The 19,672-nt window shown below is 49.6% G+C and overlaps 1 protein-coding gene across 21 annotated transcripts in view; it reads right to left on the reverse strand.

Moving 5' to 3' along the window:
- The window catches only part of DYSF (dysferlin), a 202,305-nt gene that overhangs the window by 48,353 nt on the left and 134,280 nt on the right, over positions 1 to 19,672 (reverse strand). For 8 of the 21 annotated variants that reach the window (XM_053924834.2, XM_053924832.2, XM_053924828.2 and 5 more), the window contains 4 exons: positions 16,686 to 16,787; positions 16,394 to 16,555; positions 15,146 to 15,311; positions 14,518 to 14,594 (listed from right to left, as the gene is read on the reverse strand). In XM_053924834.2, the coding sequence (XP_053780809.1) occupies positions 14,518 to 14,594; positions 15,146 to 15,311; positions 16,394 to 16,555; positions 16,686 to 16,787 (507 nt within the window). Of the gene's footprint in view, positions 1 to 8,175; positions 8,239 to 14,517; positions 14,595 to 15,145; positions 15,312 to 16,393; positions 16,556 to 16,685; positions 16,788 to 19,449; positions 19,492 to 19,672 lie in introns of all 21 variants that reach the window. The other 13 variants (XM_053924830.2, XM_053924826.2, XM_053924820.2 and 10 more) reach the window with 3 other exon arrangements.

The following is a 19,672-nucleotide window of genomic DNA, read 5'->3' on the forward strand; positions in this document are numbered from 1 at the left end:
ATGACTAGAGCCTAGAAATTATAGGAATTAACCTAATGATATTTTCAAATAGCTGGTTCTTTGGATGAAAAACAACTATAAAATAGATAAAATGCTATTAGGCCTAATAATAAAGAAAAAAACACATATCTGCAAAATTAGGAATGAGGGGAAAAAACGTAACAGACACTGAAGTATTTTTTTTGTTTTAATAATAAGTACTAATAGGCAATATCTGGGAACACCTAAGTCACCAAACTGACTAAAAGTGGCAAGTGATCCAGAGTCCCCTCCCAGTGGGTGCTGCGCCCAATTTTGCAAAGGAACACAGGATTGAGGCCTGCTATACAATTACACAAGATTTGCATTCCTGAAAATCTTTTATAATTCAAAACTCATATAACATTGTGTTCCAGAAAAGATAATGGTATCCTATTAACCAGCTAAACCATAACTACAGTTCACCTGGCCACCACTTAAATTACATAACTGTTAATAACATAAAATTTTAAATCAACTTACATTTTTAAATGTAACTTGATTTATATTATTACCTATTTTGTACATAAGCAAGGACTATTAAAATATTTATATCATGTCATTTCCAACTTGCACCATTCAAATTCATAAAAAGTGGCACAAGTGTATTTAACTCTTTAAGAAATAATAATTCTAGAGTTCTGGCCAAGATGGACGCATAAGTAGAAACCCTTTACTTCCTCACACAACCAAAAGGAGAATAACAACCAATCTAAAATCAATAAACAACCAAAAGCACCAGAAAATCAGACTGCATGGAACTCCAACGACCAAGGAATTAAAGAAAAAATCAACCAGAATAACCAGACCGGTGAGGCGGGACCGGGCCCACTGAGAAAAACCACCATTCGGCAGCCTTGCGGGCGGGGCTGGCTGCTGAGCTGGGTGGGCTGCATAGCAGGGGCTGACTTAAGGGGAAACGGACACTGTGAGCTGACTGAGGGCTAAGGCGGGGGTTGCCATGGTGGGAGTTTCTCCCACTCTGACAATAGAGTGTGTTGAAAAGTGCACTAGAGGGAGGAGAACCAAGATGGCGGCGTAGGTAGACACACTGCGCCTCCTCGCACAACCAGAACCGACAGAGAATCAAACAGCAAGGGGGACCAACACCAAGGAAACAGAAAATAATCATTCATCCAGACTGGTAGGAGGGGCGGAGACGGCACTGGGGTGGAGAGGACTCGCGTGGCTGTGGCGGGACTGAGACTGGCGGAGTGTGGGACAAATGGCGCAGGCAGTCCGAGCACTAGCAGACCCTGCGGTCCCACATTTGCACAGATAAACCCAGAGGGCCGGACTCAGAGTGGCGGAGAGTGGGGCGGGCAGAGTGGCGGGTAGCACATTGCGGCACCACATTCGCCCACAGATAAACCGGACGAACGGCGGGCAGAGAAGCAGACCGCTGCGCAACCCAGGGCTCCAGCTCGGGGAAATAAAGCCTCAAACCTCTGATTGAAAGCGCCCCTGGGGGTTGGGGCGGCAGGAGAGACTCCCAGCCTCACAGGAGAGGTTGTTGGAGAGACCCACAGGGGCCTAGAGTGTGCACAGGCCCACTTACTCGGGAACCAGCACCAGAGGGGCCCAGTTTGATTGTGGGTAGCGGAGTGAAAGACTGAAATCCGGAGGAGAGTGAAGCGGGCGCCATTGCTCCCTCTCGGCCCCGCCCCCACGTACAGCATCACTGCGCAGCGACCAGCATTACCCAGCCCCGATGAACACCTAAGGCTCCTCCCCTTAAAGTAACAGACGCGCCAAGACAAACAAACAAAAAAAATGGCCCAAATGACAGAACACTTCAAAGCTCCAGAAAAAATACAACTAAGCGACGAAGAGATAGCCAACCTATCGGATGCACAGTTCAAAGCACTGGTTATCAATATGCTCACAGACTTGGTTGAATCTATTCGAAAAACAGATGAAAAAATGAAGACTATGCTAAGAGAAACAAAGGAAAATGTTCAGGGAACCAATAGTGATGAGAAGGAAACTGGGACTCAAATCAATGGTATGGACCAGAAGGAAGAAACAAACATTCAACCAGAAAAGAATGAAGAAACAAGAACTTGGAAAAATGAGGAGAGGCTTAGGAACCTCCAGGACATCTTGAAACGTTCCAACATCCGAATTATAGGGGTGCCAGAAGGAGAAGAGGAAGAACAAAAAATTGAAAACTTATTTGAACAAATAATGGAGAACTTCCCCGATCTGGCAAAGGAAATAGACTTCCGGGAAGTCCAGGAAGCTCAGAGAGTCCCAAAGAAGCTGGACCCAAGGAGGAACACAACAAGACACATCATAATTACATTACCCAAGATTAAACGCAAGGACCTACGTCCAAGATTACTGTATCCAGCAAAGCTATCATTTAGAATGGAAGGGAGGATAAAGTGCTTCTCAGATAAGGTCAAGTTGAAGAGGCTCATCATCACCAAGCCCTTATTATATGAAATGTTAAAGGGAGTTACCTAAGAAAAAGATCAAAAATAGGAACAGTAAAAATGACAGCAAACTCACAGTTATTAACGACCACACATAAAACAAAAATGAGAGCAAACTAGGCAAACAACTAGAACATGAGGGTTGTCAATAAGGGAGTGGGAGGGGGAGAGGGGGGTAAAGGTACAGAGAATAAGTAGCATAGATGATAGGTGGAAAATAGACAGGGGGAGGGTAAAAATAGTGTAGGAAATGTAGAAGCCAAAGAACTTATAAGTATGACCCATGGACATGAACTATGGGGGGGGAATGTGGGAGGGAGGGGGGTGGGCAGGATGGAGTGGAGTGGGGGGGGAAATGGGACAACTGTAATAGCATAATCAATAAATATATTTAAAAAAAAAAAAAGAAAAGTGCACTAGAGAGGAGCAGGCGAACAACACCATTCCCTCTCTGGCCCCTCCCCACAGGCAGCGCTGCAGAGAAGTAAGGAGGGTTGCCCTGCAGGGTGAATACCTAAGGCCCTACCCTCTTACAGTTTATCAGCTGAGCCAAGACAAAGAAATAGGGCCCAAATGAAAGAATGGAGCAAAACATCAGAACTAAGCAATGAGGAGACTGCCAACCTATCTGATGGAGAATTTAAAGCCCTGATAATCAAAATGCTCACAGAACTGATTGAGCTTGGTTGAAAATGAAAGAATAAATGAAAGATACCCCAAATGAAATAAAGCAAAATATTCAGGGAACCAACAGTGACAGGAAGGAAACAAGGACTCGAAGCAACAATTTGGAACGAAAGGAAGAAATAAACATCCAACCAGATCAGAATGAAGAAACAAGAATTCAAAAAAATGAGGAGAGGCTGAGGAATCTCTGGGACAACCTGAAATGTTCCAATATCTGAATTATAGGGGTGCCAGAAAGAGAAGAACAACAGCACGAAATTGAAAACTTACTTGAACAAATAATGAAGAAAAACTTCCCAAATCTGATGAAGGAAATAGACTTCCAGGAAGTCCAGGAAGCCCAGAGAGTCCCAAAGAAGTTGGATCCAAAGAGGAACACACCAAGGCACATCATAATTACATTACCCAAGATTAAAGACAAAGAGAAAATCCTAAAAGCAACAAGAGAAAAGGAAACAGTTACCTACAAAGGAGTTCCCAGTAGATTATCAGGTCATTTTGAAGCAGGGTGCAGCCAAGAGGAGGGCCCCAAGAAGGGATTTGTAAGGGGGTGCAGGACTCTGGGGTGTCCAGGAAATATTAGAAAAATGTGTATAGGATGTCCTCACCCCCACAGGCCTGAGCCAAGGGGGATGGGACACATGGAACAGGGCCATTCAGAGCTGTTTTGGGTAGCAAGAGCTTTGCAGCTAACCCCTGGCACAGTCATTTAACATATCTATAACCTTTAACTGGTTTCATAGATATGTTAAATAGCTGTGGCCCTGCTTTGAGCCAGGGAGATGGGAGTGACTTCCACCCAAGATGGGTCTGGGAAGCAACTCCCCCTGGTTACAGGGCCTGCGTGAGAGCTTGGAGATGATTGGCTCCATGCCATGGGGCCACACCTGCCCAGACTTACTATGGCAGCTCAGAAAAGCTGAAAGAATATGGGGATGCTGGCAGGTGTAACTGACTGTAGGAGGAGTCAGAAATGGGCTGCAAAGGAAGATGGGTGCTGGGATTTAAACCTAGGCCCGTCAGCCATAGAAAAAGAGGAGACCATGCGGCTCTGAAGTAAAGAAGAGACCACGCGGCTTCAAAGAGTAGGGAGGACCACAAGGTTTTGGGGGAGAAAGAGGAGATCACGCGGCTCCAAAGTAAATGGGGAGGAGACCATGCGGCTCTGAAGGAAGGAGTGAACCACGAGGCTCTGAAGCAAGTAGATAGATAGAGGTCCATGTGGTTCTGAAGTGGGGAAAAGGACCACACGGTTCTGAAGGAGAGTAGAGAGGACCATGAGGTTTTGGAGTGCTGCTTCTTGCCACGCGGCTTAGGCAGCAGGAGAGACTTTGCAGCCATAGAAAAGGGGAGAAAGGATTCTTGCTGGTGGGCCATGAGAAGGCGCCGCATGGCTTTGGATTAACTGGAGATTGCAGCAGCCACACAGCTGATGGTGCCGGGAGCCTGAATCACGGACTTCTACTTCTTTTCCTGAGACACGGTACCCCGGACTGGGCACAGGGAGAGGGAAGGACTGTGTATCTGTGGGTATTCTAGAGGACTTTAGTATCTTATTGAAGACATTAGGTCATTATTCTAAGTTTGTGTAACTTTCAAATAAACAATTCCTTTCCTTTTCACCAGTCTCTGGCATTGAGAGACGTCTTTCCTCTGGCGGCGGGCATTTCGAACCTAGCAGGTGGGCGTGGGGGAAGGAACCTCCAGAGACAGAAAGGGGGAATCCTTTCTGTAATAATTTATCGTGAAGGAACCACCCCACCCCTCCTCTGCTCTGTAACAATTTCTCAAAACAAACCTTGCAGGCAAGAAGGGGCTGGAAAGAGTATTTGAAATCATAAAAGGTAAGGACCTACACCCAAGATTACTCTATCCAGCAAAGCTGTCATTTAGAATGGAAGGGCAGATAAAGTGCTTCCCAGATAAGGTCAAGTTAAAGGAGTTCATCATCACCAAGCCATTATTATATGAGACATTAAAGAGACTTATCTAAGAAAGAGAAGATCAAAAATATGAACAGTAAAATGACAACAAAGTCACAGCTATCAACAAATGAACCTAAAAGAAAAGAAAAACAATGAAAACAAAAACTAAGCAAACAACCAGAACAGGAACAGAATCAGAGAAATGGACATCTCAGGGAGGGAGTTCAGTGGGCAGGAAAAAGGGAGGAATAGAGGGGGAAAGGTACAGGGAAGAAGAAGCATGGTTAGCAGGGATAAAATAGATAGGGAGAGATAAAAAATGGTATAGGAAACAAAGGACTCAAAGAACTTACACGTACAACCCATGGACATGAACTAAGGGGGGGATGCAGGAGGGTTGGGGGGACTGGGTGGAGGGTAAAGGGGAAAAATTGGGAAAACTTTAATAGCATAATCAATAAAAAAAAATTTAAATAAATAATTCTAATGCCATAAAAACTGTTCAAGAGCACAGAAAATGAGAGTACACCACAAAAAAATATTTTATGAAACTATTATAACCCTGATATCAAAACCTAGAAAGATAATCTAAAAGTAATCTTTATTAATAGAGATGCAAAAATCCTAAATAAGTAAAAGCAAATCTAACTCAATGATATGCTTTAGAAGTTCTAGTCACCAATTTCCCCTTAACCAGGATTAACAAACACTCTCCACTCTCTCGACTGGCAATCTGACTGTGGCCCAGAGCCAGCCGAAAACCTGCAGCTAATCTAGAACGTCCACCGCAGCTCAACGTGGATGAGCTGCATGTTGACCAAGAGTCAGCTCTGCTTGTTCTTAAACCCATTTATGGCAGCTGTACAAATGTGGTCGTCAGATCAATGCACATATTACAAAAATACATAAAATTTGAATTTAAAAAGAAAGGGCATTTGTCTATGAAACTCATTTAATGCTGCTGTGGTGTGTGTGTTTTTTTAATGATGGAAGTTAAAGATGTGTGAGATAACAGAAAAGGTGGGAGGAGGGGACCTGAAACTTTAGAAGGACCCCACACAAATTTTTGGCAGGTATTCTTATGATCTCATTAACTTTAAGCAACCTAAAGAAAAAACCATAGGTAATACACCGTGGATGTGGTTTGCACCCAAAGAATGATGGGACGTCAAATGCCAAGTCCAAACTCAAAGAGGCCTTAGCTCATGTCAAATAATTGCAAACTGAAGGTACAGGGATACAGCTAGAAATAAATTTTTTATGGTACGTAATGTATGGCATTTAATGAGTCCTGTTTAATCAGCTTTTTCCACTGGCCAACCGTCTTCCTTTCCTAAGTGAGTGAACAAGGGGACTTCCGTTGCAGTGACCCTCATGCTGATCAGCGGACCTGTTTGCGTTTACTCCAGGAACGCAGGGCGGTTGTACGTTCTACCAACAGAATGACGGAAAACAAAACGATCGACTTGATGAATGCCACATACCGCTGGATAAAATCAAACTCCCATACCAATTTTTAAACTATTAATAAACTAATAATAAAGGACACAGCCTTCACAAAATCAAGAATATCTCTCTGAAACTACCAGTCATTATCATAATGAAAAACTGGCAGCAGCCTTCTCATTAGAATCAGTCACTAAACAAGTTTGCTCACTAGCAGCTCAACTACTGAATGTTATTTTGGAAAAAGGAGTAAGGTATAGCTATTAGAAAAACGTAACATACTTATTATTGTTTGAAGAAAACAATCTTACCTCACTGGAAAACCCAACAGAATTAGTTAACAATTGTCAGAACTAATAAAGGAGCTTAATAAAGAGTATGTTTCAAAGTAAATATATAAAAGTATTATTTTCCTATATTCTAGCAATAACCAGTTAGACAAAGTCATAAGAAGAAAAGATATTCCAATTAGACAGCAACAATGGTTGTAAAATACCTATGAGTAAACTTAACAAAAAATGGGCGGGACCTATACAAATTAAATTAAAAATCACCCCCCCGAGGTACATAAAATAAGACAACAGTAAAAATTAGAAAATTCAATGTCCAGTGATAGGGCAATAGTTAAAACCTTATGGAGGTCCCTATAATGAAATGATATCCCACCCAATTTTAAAAAATATAAAGATATGGAAAGACACTCACAATATATTTTAAGCAAAAGAAAATGCAGATTATAAAAAAAGTACAAATGATTCCATTTTGTAAAAAAAAGTATGTACATGTGCATAAAATTTATCTAAAAATGTAGGCATATCACAATCTTAACAGGCTTATCTCCAACTGGTAGGAATACAAATGTTTTTAACTTTCTGCCTGACACTTTTTTGTGTTTCCTATATTCTCTACAACAGAAAAATCAGGAAAAAATTTAAATATAGATCGTCTTCCCCTAAAAGCCCATAAAACACCGAACACAGCGATGCCGCCCCTTGGCGCCACGAGTGGAATTGAGCTTTTGGCAGTTCCTATCTCTCTGACTCCTCTACAGGTCAGGGGCTGCTCCCCTCCGCCCTCAGCTTGGGATTTCATGAGTGTGTGTGGAAGGCCAGACATCAAAGTCCTCTTTCTAGAGGGACCCATGACCCATACAGATGACATGTAGGAAATCAGCACAGGCGGACAGAAGCAGCCCTGCTCAGAACTGCAGGAGCTGACCACAGGCCCTGGCAGACCTCTCGGAATCTGCTGGGGGCCGCCAGATTCATGCCTCTGGGAGGGGCAGAGCAAGTCAACCTGCCATTGCCCCCAGAGGTTTCTCGTGTCCCGTGTCCCAGCAGTCAGAGTCTAGTTTAGAGACTTCCCTGTTTCCACTGGCCCATGCAACCCCAACCATCCCCTCCACCCCCAGTCCTCATGCAAGTAAACAGGATTAAGGAAAATCCCAGCATGCACCAACAGATAACTCAGGGATGTTTCTGTGAATCTTCCTTTGGCTTTCTACCCACCGGCTTCATCACGTCCCAGGACAAGTAACTGTTTTCTGCTGGGACTCAGGAAATAACTTCCTTTCTTCCCCTCCACTCCCCCCTCCTCATCCCTTCCCGCTCCCGGCCCCCGAAGGAAATCAAGGAACCCACAAATAGGTAAACAATACATACATGAGGACTGGATGGAGAAGATGTCATGTTAGTGGGGGCCGAACCCGACAGACCGTCTGCAAGCTACAAATTAAACACGCTGGTTAGCAACAGGTTTAGAGAAACCACTTCAGAAAAGGCCGGACAGCCCCGAGGAAGTGTTGCTCTCTGACCAGACGCCTTCTGCTCTCCCTCCAGGGAGGCAGTGCAAGTTGTGGGAGGAACATGTGCTTTGGAGTTGAACAAGCCTGGCGCCAAATCCTGGCCCCATTGCTTTACCAACTGCATGACCTTGGCCAACCCCCTGACCTCTGAGTCAGCATCCTCATCTGTTGCACCTCACACGGTGACAGTGAGGATGAGATAAAGACCATGCACACCTAGCACAGGTGAGGCACATGGAAGGGGCGCAGCCGACACCTGCATCTCACCTGCTTTCTCACTGCTTGGCACCATGGACCCAGTGCCCCTCTCACATGCCCCCACTCCTTCTAAACCTCCCCAATACCCCGTGGTTTCTTCTAACAGCTGAGCTACACCAGCCCTGCTTGGGCCCCTTTCCCAACCTAGTGCAGGTTTCTGAGTCTTCTTTCCTCAAGGTCAAGAACTAGGGCATCATGTGGCCTTCCCAAAATCCTGTATAAAGGTGGATCTAAGAGTTTTATGGTCCAGCATGCCCCCTTATACTACAGAAAGTTTTCTACATTCTTTTCTGACACCAGATCCTTGCCTGCCATCTTCTGGGACTATGAACCAATGTTTTATAGGGTAGGTCCCTTGACCACAGGGACCAGAGGGCCTCAGGGTAAGGACTGGAGATAGGTGACTTTTTCAGAGGCCATGACAATAGTCCCAGATGGGGCTTTCTGTGGATGAATACTAGTCTAGATGGACAAGACCAGGAGATGCCTCCAGGCAGGGAGAGGCAGGGCTGGCAAGTGCAAAGAGATAGAGGGAGAAAGAAGCATAGCACATTCAAGAGAGAGGGAATCATTCAGGGCCAAGGACACGGGGCTACAGAGGTGGGCGACCAGCTGAACCCAGGGCTCCCAGGGTTAGACCCTCTCTTCCTTTGAACCTGAGCAGGGAGCTCTGGAATGTCCACAGGAGGCCAAGCCCCAAGCCATCCTCCCTTCCTGGGCAGGAAGAGCTGGGGACACATGCTCACCTGAGGGTTAGGAAGGGCTCAGGAATACCTGGATGATGATGCCTAAAAGGTCTGGGACCTACAGACCCACTCCTGCTCTGTGGAGGGGGGTCACTGAGGGAACCCTCGCCTCCCTTAAACTAGCCCTCAGGGCTGGTCAGAGCCAGAGTTGGGCACAAAGACAGAGAGGCCAGTGGGCACCCAGCCAGGCCACTGGATTGCTCTGGGGGCTGGCCACATGTTGGTGGGTGTGGTGTGACCCTCAGAACAGACCGGATGAACTTCATGTGAAACCCCCAGCTGCCCAGAGAGCAGCAGCTCCACCCCTCCTATTCTCATCCTGAACCTCACAGAAGCCTTACTGTTATTTTTAATGCAGTTCGTTTTTAGAAAGGTGAGAGGGAAACCGGCAGTTCACCAGAGCATGAGGGAGAAAAAATAAAGCTAAACATAGTGCTCCAAAGATCTGGTCCAGCTTCCAAAATTACACGTTCCCCTTTGGGACTCAGGCATAATTTGCTGCTCCGGTTCTGGGAGCACATTTCCACCTTCACGGCGTCCCAAAGACTATAACCAGAGCAGCCAGCTCAAAATTAGCCCAAGCTGGGGAGGCAGGGAGCAGCCAGGCCCAGCACCCCACCCACCCCACCCCACAGCCATGGGGAACAGGTCTGCAGGCCTTGGGAAGCCTCCTCCACACTAGCCTGGGTTTCCTCCATAACCCCCAAGCCCATCACACACTCACACACTCACACAGCCCCACTACCAAGCCTTTGCCCAGCCTCTCTACCCACCTGGAAAGCCTTCCTCTCCCCTCTGCTGTTCCAACCCCACCCCCTCAGAGCAGCTTTCCTGATTGCTTTGGCCACACTGACCTCCAAGGACCAAGAGTCCAAGATCTCTGTGTCCTTGCTAATAAAGCATTTCATCACTTTGCTGTCACTCTGAGCATCTCATTTTAAATCGGCTACACATCCCTCATCTGTCTCCCCACCAGACTGAAAATGTCCCCAGTGTCCTCTTGCTCTTTATCCCTCCTCAACACACACAAATTCCCCACCTCCAGAAGTTATCCTTCTCTGCCGACTTAAAAAGGACACCCCCTGCCCAGGGTGGTCTCTCAGAATGATAGGCAAATGTCACCCTTCACCAGGTGACTCCAGGGGCATCTAGTGCATAGAAAGGGGGGGCAGTGACAAGTGAGTGGATGGGGGTGTCACCTCCACTTTGAGCTTTAAGACTCTCTAAGAAATGGGGGGAGCAGCACTCTGTGTTCCTGCACACCATGTCTCTCCCCTCTTGATTATCAGAACACCGAGAACTAGCTCAATGAAAAAGCAGCTTAGTACACAAAGCCCCCAATTTTGTTTTAAAGATAGAAACAGAGTCCAACTTAGAGTCAGAGACAAAATCAGAGACAGAAAGAGAAGCCTGGGGAAAGGCAAGGGTAGAGGACGACCCATTGGCTGCAGTTCATTCAGATAGCGTTCTTGGCTGAAGGCAATGCATGCCTATTTGGTCATTTTTCTATATTCTCCAAATTTTATGTAACGAATGTGTATTTATAATCAGAGAAAAATGAGTAACATGTCCATTTTTAAGCAGAGCACGAGATAGAATGAAAGACCTCCGTGACCCCTCTCTGAGGATACGCCCAGGCCCACCCTCAGAAAGTGAAAGGTCAAGGTCACAATTCCTGCAACAGCACCACTGAGGCTAGACACACTCTCGAAAGTCTGCACACACACCGGCTCCCAGCCTCTCTCCACCTCTCACACACACTCACGTGCATGCGCCACACGTACACACACAGACTAAACCCACCAGCAGGCTACAATTCTAAAATCTACACGGAGGACAGCCACACAGACCCAAATAAACTGTGGAGTTAACCTGCATGAGCCAACTCATCCCGGCCCTCATCGCCACGGAGAAGAGTCCCCAAGGTCAGGCACCCACCCCGAGGAACCATTCTCACCCCCAGAGGCAGGTGCTGATCTATGAGCCCTGGAAGGCCGAGTAGAGAGATCTTAAACGTATGTGTAAGGCAAACGTATGCCTTACATGTACCTTTGGGGACTTCTCTAGAATTGGCCACTCTTGACAGAAACCAAAACATTTCTAGAACCTTGAAAAACATTCTACCTTGTCAGTCCAATGACATAAGCATCAGGAAAATCTGAGGTGATATTTTCTAACATGGGGCAGGCTCATCCCAGGAACTGGGTAGATGATGGTGAGAAGGTTCATCAGCAGAGAAGGTGCAACTGAGGAAGGAGACTGAAAGAACGAGACAAAAGCCAGATCTGGCAAGAGCATGTTTGAAGTTAGGGAGGAGCCCTCAGCTGGGTCCACAGCTGGACCTGGTGAGCAGAGCAGCAGGGGCCACGTCACAGGAAGAATGAAACAGACTGCCAAGAAATATGGGCTGAACAAATGGGAGCCAGGAGAAATCCAAATCCTGCCAGACTTCTTGTCCCTCCTGTCCCCAGAGGCCAGGGCTACCATTCTATCTGCACTGGGGGGATGGGGAAGGGATGAGAACCCAGCCAGAATTACCTGGCAAAGCATTTGCAAGGGGAACCACTGCCTCCTGGATCAGTCTCAGAATGCCTGGTTCTCCCAAGTGCCAGGGGGTATGCGGGAAGGCGGAGTGAGTAAAAGATTTCCTGGACCAGCCAAACCTAACCAATGCATCTCGGAGCAAAACACAATACGAAATCAGTTTTCCCCAAATCCCCCATCAGTCCCCATCAGAGCAGGGTTTCCTAGACACCAGGACTGGTTTCGGTGCTGGCCTCCGGCTCCTTGAGAATAGGGTTCTGTCTCCTCCATCAGACAGGGAGATCAGTGAGGGCAGGCTCCAAGCCTCCTCCATCAGAGCAGGTGGACCTCACTCACATCCTCCTTCTTCCTGCCCACCTCTGAGGCCCTGTGAGCCTGTCCCCATGTGGGAACGCATCCAGGAACCTACATCTCAGCTCCCCACCTCCTGCCTGGCCAGTAGCTCTAGCCAGAGTGGCTGTGTGCTCCCACAAAAGAGGATAGACCTGCTCTGGCTTAGACCCCTGCCCCAGTTCACTGAGGTCAATGTCAGGAGGATGACCAGACTGGGCCTCCTCACTGTCTGCCTCCGGTTGTGCTTGTAGCCAGCAGGACCCAAAATAGTCCCTCCCCCTCGGAGTCTGCTTCCCTGCACAGACTCAGACAGCCCACTGAGGGGGTGGAAAGCAGGAGCCAGGATCAGGCAGACTGGAGTTTGGGGCTAATTATCTGCCTAATTCAGCTACAAACACCTACCCAGGCCAGAAAGCACTAGCATCCAGTGCTTTGTACGGCCATCCAAAGTTTCCACTTGGGTTTCCCAGTCAAGTAAAGCTCCTTCTTAGACCCCCTACAAAGAGCAGGCAGGTCATCCATCCCTCCCTCTGTCCACCCGCCCACGCATCCACCAATCCAGGCAGACTTCATTGAACACCTCCCGTTCAGTCAGGCCCTCTGCTGGGCATTAAGGACACAAAGAGGATTGTGCCCCATACTGCCCTGAGCCTAGTCTAGGGAAGATGCTGCCAATTACAGAGACAAGCAGGACCTAAGGCAAGTGCAATGACTAAGAGAGCCAAGCCTTGCAGGAAAAGCGGGGGAGCCAGGGAAGAACCCTGAAAGGAGGAGACCACAACTAAGTTGAGCCTCAAAGAATGACCAGGAGTTGCCAGAAGTGTCCCCAGCAGAAAGGATGATGGGGAGGAACCCTGGAGAGCCACAGACATGGGAGAAATGGAGAGCTTAGGACTTCTGAGGACTCAAACTCAGTGAACTATGCAACAGTGTCCAACCTTTTGGTGTCTCTGCGCCACACTGGAAAAAGAGCTGTCTTGGGCCACACATTAAATACACTGTGACACATAATCACAAAAAAATCTTATAATGTTTTAAATAAATTTATGATTTTGTGTTGGGCCACATTCATAGTCATCCTGGGCCACATGCGACCCACAGGCCACAGGTTGGACACCGCTACTAGAGCAAGACCTCTCTTGTTTTGGCAGCAGGGAGGCCCAGGGCTGGACATGAGACATTCCTCTGGAAGTAAAATGAGAAAGAAGCGGATATATCAGCCCTAAATGACAGAGAGAAGCCCCTACAAACACACCTCCAAGGACAGCTTTGAGGATCCTGAGCACCAACACCCAAGTTTGCTCACCTGCTCTCAGTGCTGTTATTTGATTGATGTTCTGCAGAAAACAAAACCCTCTGAAGTGCTGCCCCATCCCTGGATGAATAAACAGGCTCTGGGCCTGAGGACACAAGTGCTGTCTACACAGACTGGGAGGCTCTGCCTCCGGGCAGCCCCAATGCTCTGGGAGCCCCAGATGCCAGGGCTGTGAGCAGCACCACACACAGCTGGGAGGAAGGTGTCAACATAGAACAGATGGCCAGTTGGAGGCCTGTGCTTGCCGTGAGGCCATTCTCCATTTCCCCTGCAGGAAGAACTGGATGGTCTCAGGCCTACAGGACCCAGAGTGCTCCCTCCTCAGTAAGAGACGCCACAGACCTCCTGCCATGCTGTTTGCCATAGTGTCTGACTTACCAGCGGGCCCTATGTTGCTGAGTGCATAGCAAAGGGATGCCTCTGACCTGTGCAGGGTTGGATACCCTTAGATTAAGGCCCCTCTCCCTTCCCTTTCCTGGAGGTGGAAGTATGGAGGAGGTAAGGAGATTACTGGCTTGGATGCAGACCCCTCCCTTTGAGCTGCCTCCAAGTACCAGCAAGCACAAGTCCAGAGGGTCCTGGCTGAGGTTAGACTCTAGGACTGGAGCACCCCAGCAAGTACCCAGTCACTCCCACCCAATCTGTCTTCTCTCTCATTTGCTCCTCCTACCCATCCTGATTTCCTGGGCATCTTCAGGGGAGAGCCCTCCACATGGCCCTCAAGGTAGAGGGGCCATTTTTCTCACACGCTTTGGGGGAAATGATCAGGTCTTACCCAGAAAACCACACAAACAGCCTCCTGCCAACCAGACTAAAAGCTCTATCTAGGCCCCTCCATCTGTGCAGTGTCCAGCCAAGGTACAGAGCGGGATCTCTTGTAGAGGCCATGTGATACGGAAGGGCGAGCAGGAATGGGAGTGACAAGGAAGGGGGTGGGGGAGCAATCAGGGCCAGTGCCTGGTGGGAACCAGTGTCCCTCCCCGGGGACCCAGCACCATCCTACCTGGAGGGGGATGAGGGGCTCCTTGTCGTCGATGTCAATGAGCACATCCTCCCCGGGACTGAGTAAGCTCACATCATCTATAGGGGAGAGCAGGGTCCAGGCCTGAAAAGGGGCTCACTCAGGGGTCTCGTCCCTCCTCAGCCACCCACAAGTCTCAGTCAGGTAACTGTGAGACAAGACCCGCCAGTCTCTCCACACTTCTCAATCCATGTCTCTCTCTTCCTCCCACCCGATTCTTCCCTATCCCATCTCTGCCTCCCCCACCTTCCTTTACATTCCCTGTCTCCTCAATTCTCTCTCTTCCTCTCTTCCCATTTCTTTCCTCCCTCCTCATGCCATTGAATCCCAGCATCTCTCTCTCTCCCTCAACTCTTCCCGATCACCCTCCACTTTAGCCCTTGCCTCTCAGCCCCCACAGGCACATGTACCTGCTACCTGTGTGCACAGCCCAGATCCAAGCTATGCCCCAAGGAAGACAAGGTCCTTACCCTTCTGGTCAGCTGAGCAGAAACCTCCTCTCGTCCAGGTCCCAGTGAGGGGACGGCTTCAGACACATCTCCGTGGCAAGTCCCATCTGCCCTGAGCCTCCTCTGCCCCAGCCCTCCCCATCAACAGCCACTCCGCCTACCTGGGCCACCCTGTGGGGACGGACTCTCTTCTGAGTAGGGGTCACACAGGAAGCTCTCCAGGGAGTGGATGGTACACTGGCCCACCACAGGCCGGCGGCCAAACTGGCGGTTATCAATGACCTTGACTACGATGGGGGGGCAGTAGAGCTGCTCCCTGGGCAGCATCTGGGAAGAGGAGGAGAGAAGCTCTGAGCAGTGGCCTAACCCCATCTCTGGGAGGTCTCAGAGAGAGGGGGGAGGGTCCCTTCTTCATAGGACAAGGCCAAGGAGAGAGAATGACTGCACACCCATAGATAACCTCCAGTAGCCATAACTCCAAAGTGGTGGTTGGCTGAGCCCAAGAGCTGGCCAGGGAAGTAGAAACACACACCTTTTCCTCCTGCCTCTTGAACACTGTACACGCAGGCTATTGCTTTTCCCCCACAGCTATACCTTCTGAACACATCAGCTCAGCCCAAAATGAAAGCAAGTCTCCTTTCCCTGAACCCTCACTGGCTAGGAGGGGAAGAAGGGAGAAGTTGGCCCAGGACTCAACATTTCTTGCAGACAGTCCCCCCCAAGTGGATACTCAAGAGTTGGCTTACAGACCCAGATTCTTCTCCCTACCCCACCTCCCCAGCCCCGAAAGCACTTTGAACACAACTTGAAATAATTTATGTGCTCTCCTTCGGTGGCGGGTTTGGCTCAGCCAAGAGAAGGCTCCTGTTGACAGCCACTGGGCCTGGAATTCTATAGTGCTTTCATCTTGCAAACCATGTTCCTTTCCTCCGGCATGCCTTACTCTAGCCACTAGGCCCAGGCAGCCCAGGGAACTGGAGAGGACTGGGGGCCTGAGGACAGTGGGGTGAGCCCATTGGTGGAGGCCCTGGTGGGGAGCCCCGGGGTGGGGAAGGTTTGGAGGAATCATGAAAGACCAGAGCCCTGGCAGAACCCTAAGGGGAGCTTCAGGGATAGACACCTGCCCTGAAGGGGGAAACAGCCATGGATGATGGGTCCTTGGGACTCTGCAGGATCTGGGCAGAAGGATGCAAGTTGGCCCCGTCCATGTGGCTCATAGGCCTCACCTCTTCCAGTGAGAACAGCAGAAGCATTTCCTCCCCATTTTCACAGACAGTGAGGTGGGAGAGGAGCTGTGACCCACACAGTTTCCCACAGGGTGTCTGACCAGACCCCCAGACTGCTTGGGGTTGCAAGGAGACTCTAGCTACCTGGACACTGGGAGGGGACAGCAGGGGGGATGGGCTCACCACTTCCATGAAGAGGGTGCAGATGTCAAAGTTGGGGTTCTTCCGGAGGTTCTTGATGACACAAGACTGTACCATCTCGCCCCCGCACTCCACCACAAGGCTGGGGGAGGAGACACTGGCCAGCTGGTAACTCTTCATGTTCCGCAGGCCCCATGCCAGGATCTGGGGACACAGAGTGGGGGGAGCGGCTAGAAAGGCCCCAGGCCCCAGGCCCCAGGCCCCAGGGAAGGCAGGGCAAAGAAGGGAAAGGTCCAGGCTGCCTTCTAACCCCCCATGCTGGAGCCAGGCTCACCTCGATGGCAGTGCGCTGGAGAACTGGCTTGATGTTCTGGGGGACCATGTAGATGTTGGCCTCCCTCTGCGGTGGTGGGTAGGGCAGGTCTGTGTCGTCTGACTGCAGGGGACGTCAGGCAGATGAGAGACAAAGGTGGGAGAAAGACCAAGGCAGAGAGACAAGAAAAGAGGGCAGACAGGACCAAAAGGGCATGCACGAGAGACAGAAATGAAGCAAGGGTGCCCAAGTGGGCAAAGGGGCAGGCAGAGATGAGAGAGCTGAGTCAGTGTTTCTGGACACCATCTTCTCCAGGATCACAATTCAAGCACCAAGACCCAGGACTCAGGTCACCCTATTCCAAATGAACCCCAGGTCACCCCTCTCCCATTATGCAGGCTCTGAGGCACCAATGAGCTGCTCAGGGTCACCTCACCTCCAACACATGCACACACATGCGCACATACGTGCACTGCCCTCCGCATCCCAGCACATCCACTCAGCCCCTCTCCATCCCAGACAGCACCACGTGGCTCCTGCTGGCCTGGTTTTCCGGCCTCCTGGCTCAGACCCTCCCAAATTACCATCCACCCTGCAGCTGCATCTCTACCCCCACCCCACACCCAGACGCCTGTCAGCTCCTGACACCCACTTCTCACACCTATCTACCGTGAGGACAGGGCATGGGCACTGGGAGCCAGAGTGTCTAGCAGCAGGGGAAAGGTATACGAATGCTTGTCCTCTACAGGCACTAAAGGGCGCTGCTGGGGAGGCTCCTCCACCACCGCAGACCTGAGCTGAGGACAGCATATGTCAGCTTCGACCTCCTATGGGTTTTCCCAAAAGACATGGGCAAGAATCCCCCAAGGTCATGAAGAATCACATAGGGAAGCCGGCACTACCATGGGTTGGGCAAGTACCACATCTCGCAGTGGCTGGAACACAGGTCCAAGTCCTAGCTCCACCACTTACTGAGTTAGGTAGTTATTTCACCTCTCTGTGGCTCATTTTTATCTGTAAAATTGTTATTAAAAGTAATCAACCTCTAAAACCTAGTGTGAGGCTTGAAGAAGTTAATACAACATTTCAAATAATGTCTGGTTCAGGAAAACTCTCAATAGGAGGACTACTAGCCCACATGGCACCTCTGTGACAATTAGAGAGGGATGTCCCTTTCTTAGAGATCTTCCACAGGAGATCGGCATAACTTCACTAGAACAAGACACTTTACTGCCACCTACTGGAAAAGCGTTATAATAAATACAAATACATGATGTCTGCACTGGAAATTGCACCCCCTTGGACACTTGGGCAGTGCACAACCCGCACGCCCATACACGGAGTTCCCGACCCTCAGGATATGTAACTATAATTAAAAGGGCTCTGCTGGACACTTTACAGAGCTGGCCTCATGTAATCCCACTTAATAAACAATGGAATCATTGGATTCATTCTCCAAGTGACTTGCTCCGGGTTCTTTCTCAGAGGATAGCGTGTCCATCTGCATATGCTCTGCCATGGTCCGTGGGAGCATCTGGAGCAGAGAAACATGCCGGCTCACTCGCCTCATCACTTCCCAACCAGCCCCGGCTGTCACCCCTGCCCAACGACACACCGCGGGCGCTAAGCTTCCCTGACCCGCAGTGGTGAGCTCATCTCTAGAATCAGACCAGGCCTTGGTTCTAGTTGCAGCCATGCCACTCTCTAGCTGTTCAGCCTTGGGCAAAGGACTCAACCTTTGTGACTCACACCCTCATGCGAAGACCCGGGATTACAATACCCTTCGAAGTCGCTCTGAGAATTCAATGAGAGAACAAATATGAAGACTGTCTGGCCCATAGGAAGTGCCTAATAAATGGCAGTGACCATATGATTCCTGTATTGCTACTTGTGTCATTTTTTCCCCATTGGCCTTGTTGTTGACCTCCCAGAGCGGCTTGAAGAGAGTTGAGCCACCAAAAGCGTCTCTCAGAACTCTGGCTTCGTGACTGCCCTATCTCACCAGGGCACACAGTGGAGAAACTCACCATTTTCCTCCACAACGAAGATGACATGATGCACGAGAAAGCACCTACATTTGTAGACTGGCTGAGAGGCAGTGCCTTTGGGAGAAGGGAGGGCTGGCGCACAGGGCTGCCACGAGGCACAACTCCAGGGACTGCTGCGCACATCGCAGTCCACATGAATGGTGCCCCTGGAGTGTGGGGGCAGGGCCTGGACAGCCACCACAATGGTTGGCTGCTATGCGGGCCTCTGGCCGAGAGCCCACCCTTGGCACTCCGAGGCCACCAGCTGTGACGGCTGCACATCAAGCATTGCCTCTTTAAAGGAAGGGTGAGGCCTGAAGGCCGGCTTGTGGCCTGTTTGCGGCCTGCTCGAGGCTGATGCCCAGTCCAACGTGGGCCCAGGGCCAGAAGCTCAAGATGCAAAGGGGCAAAATGAAGGTGTCAGGGAGGGAACCTTGCCCAAGCTCCCCTGGGTGGGGGAGGGGGACGACAGAAAAATAAACCTTTCTTACATGGCTGCAACCTTCTCCCGAAATCACCCAGGAAAGCTCATTCACATATTTCCTCCCAGACACTCCTCCAGGCCCCCAAATTCTGGGCACAGTCCCTTCGATCCCTTTTAATCCCTCAATTTCCATGCTCCATCTTCCTGCCAGGCTCCCTTGAGCTCCAAGTTGATGACATTCCTCTGTATGCTGAGGACCAGGCTCCCCATTTTCAGGAACCTATTTACAGAGGAGGACAGGGAACAAGAACCTCAAGAAGGAGAGCTCCAGTACCGTTTGGAGGAGGCCCTGGAGGAAGAAGGCAGGTGCACACAGCTGTAGAGCGCCACGCCCAGCACAGGCAGCAGGGAGAGACAAGCAGAGACAGTGGTTAGAGGTGTGTCCATGAAGCAGCTTCCTCTGCACAAGGCCACCATCCTCATCCCAAGGCCACCTCCATCTACCTCGCTGTCCCCAGGGGTCCCAGAGCATCCTTGCTCCCTGTCATTAGTTGCCA

The sequence above is a fragment of the Desmodus rotundus genome, chromosome 5 (genome assembly GCF_022682495.2).
Source record: "Desmodus rotundus isolate HL8 chromosome 5, HLdesRot8A.1, whole genome shotgun sequence".
In the NCBI taxonomy this organism is placed as follows: Eukaryota; Metazoa; Chordata; class Mammalia; order Chiroptera; family Phyllostomidae; genus Desmodus; species Desmodus rotundus.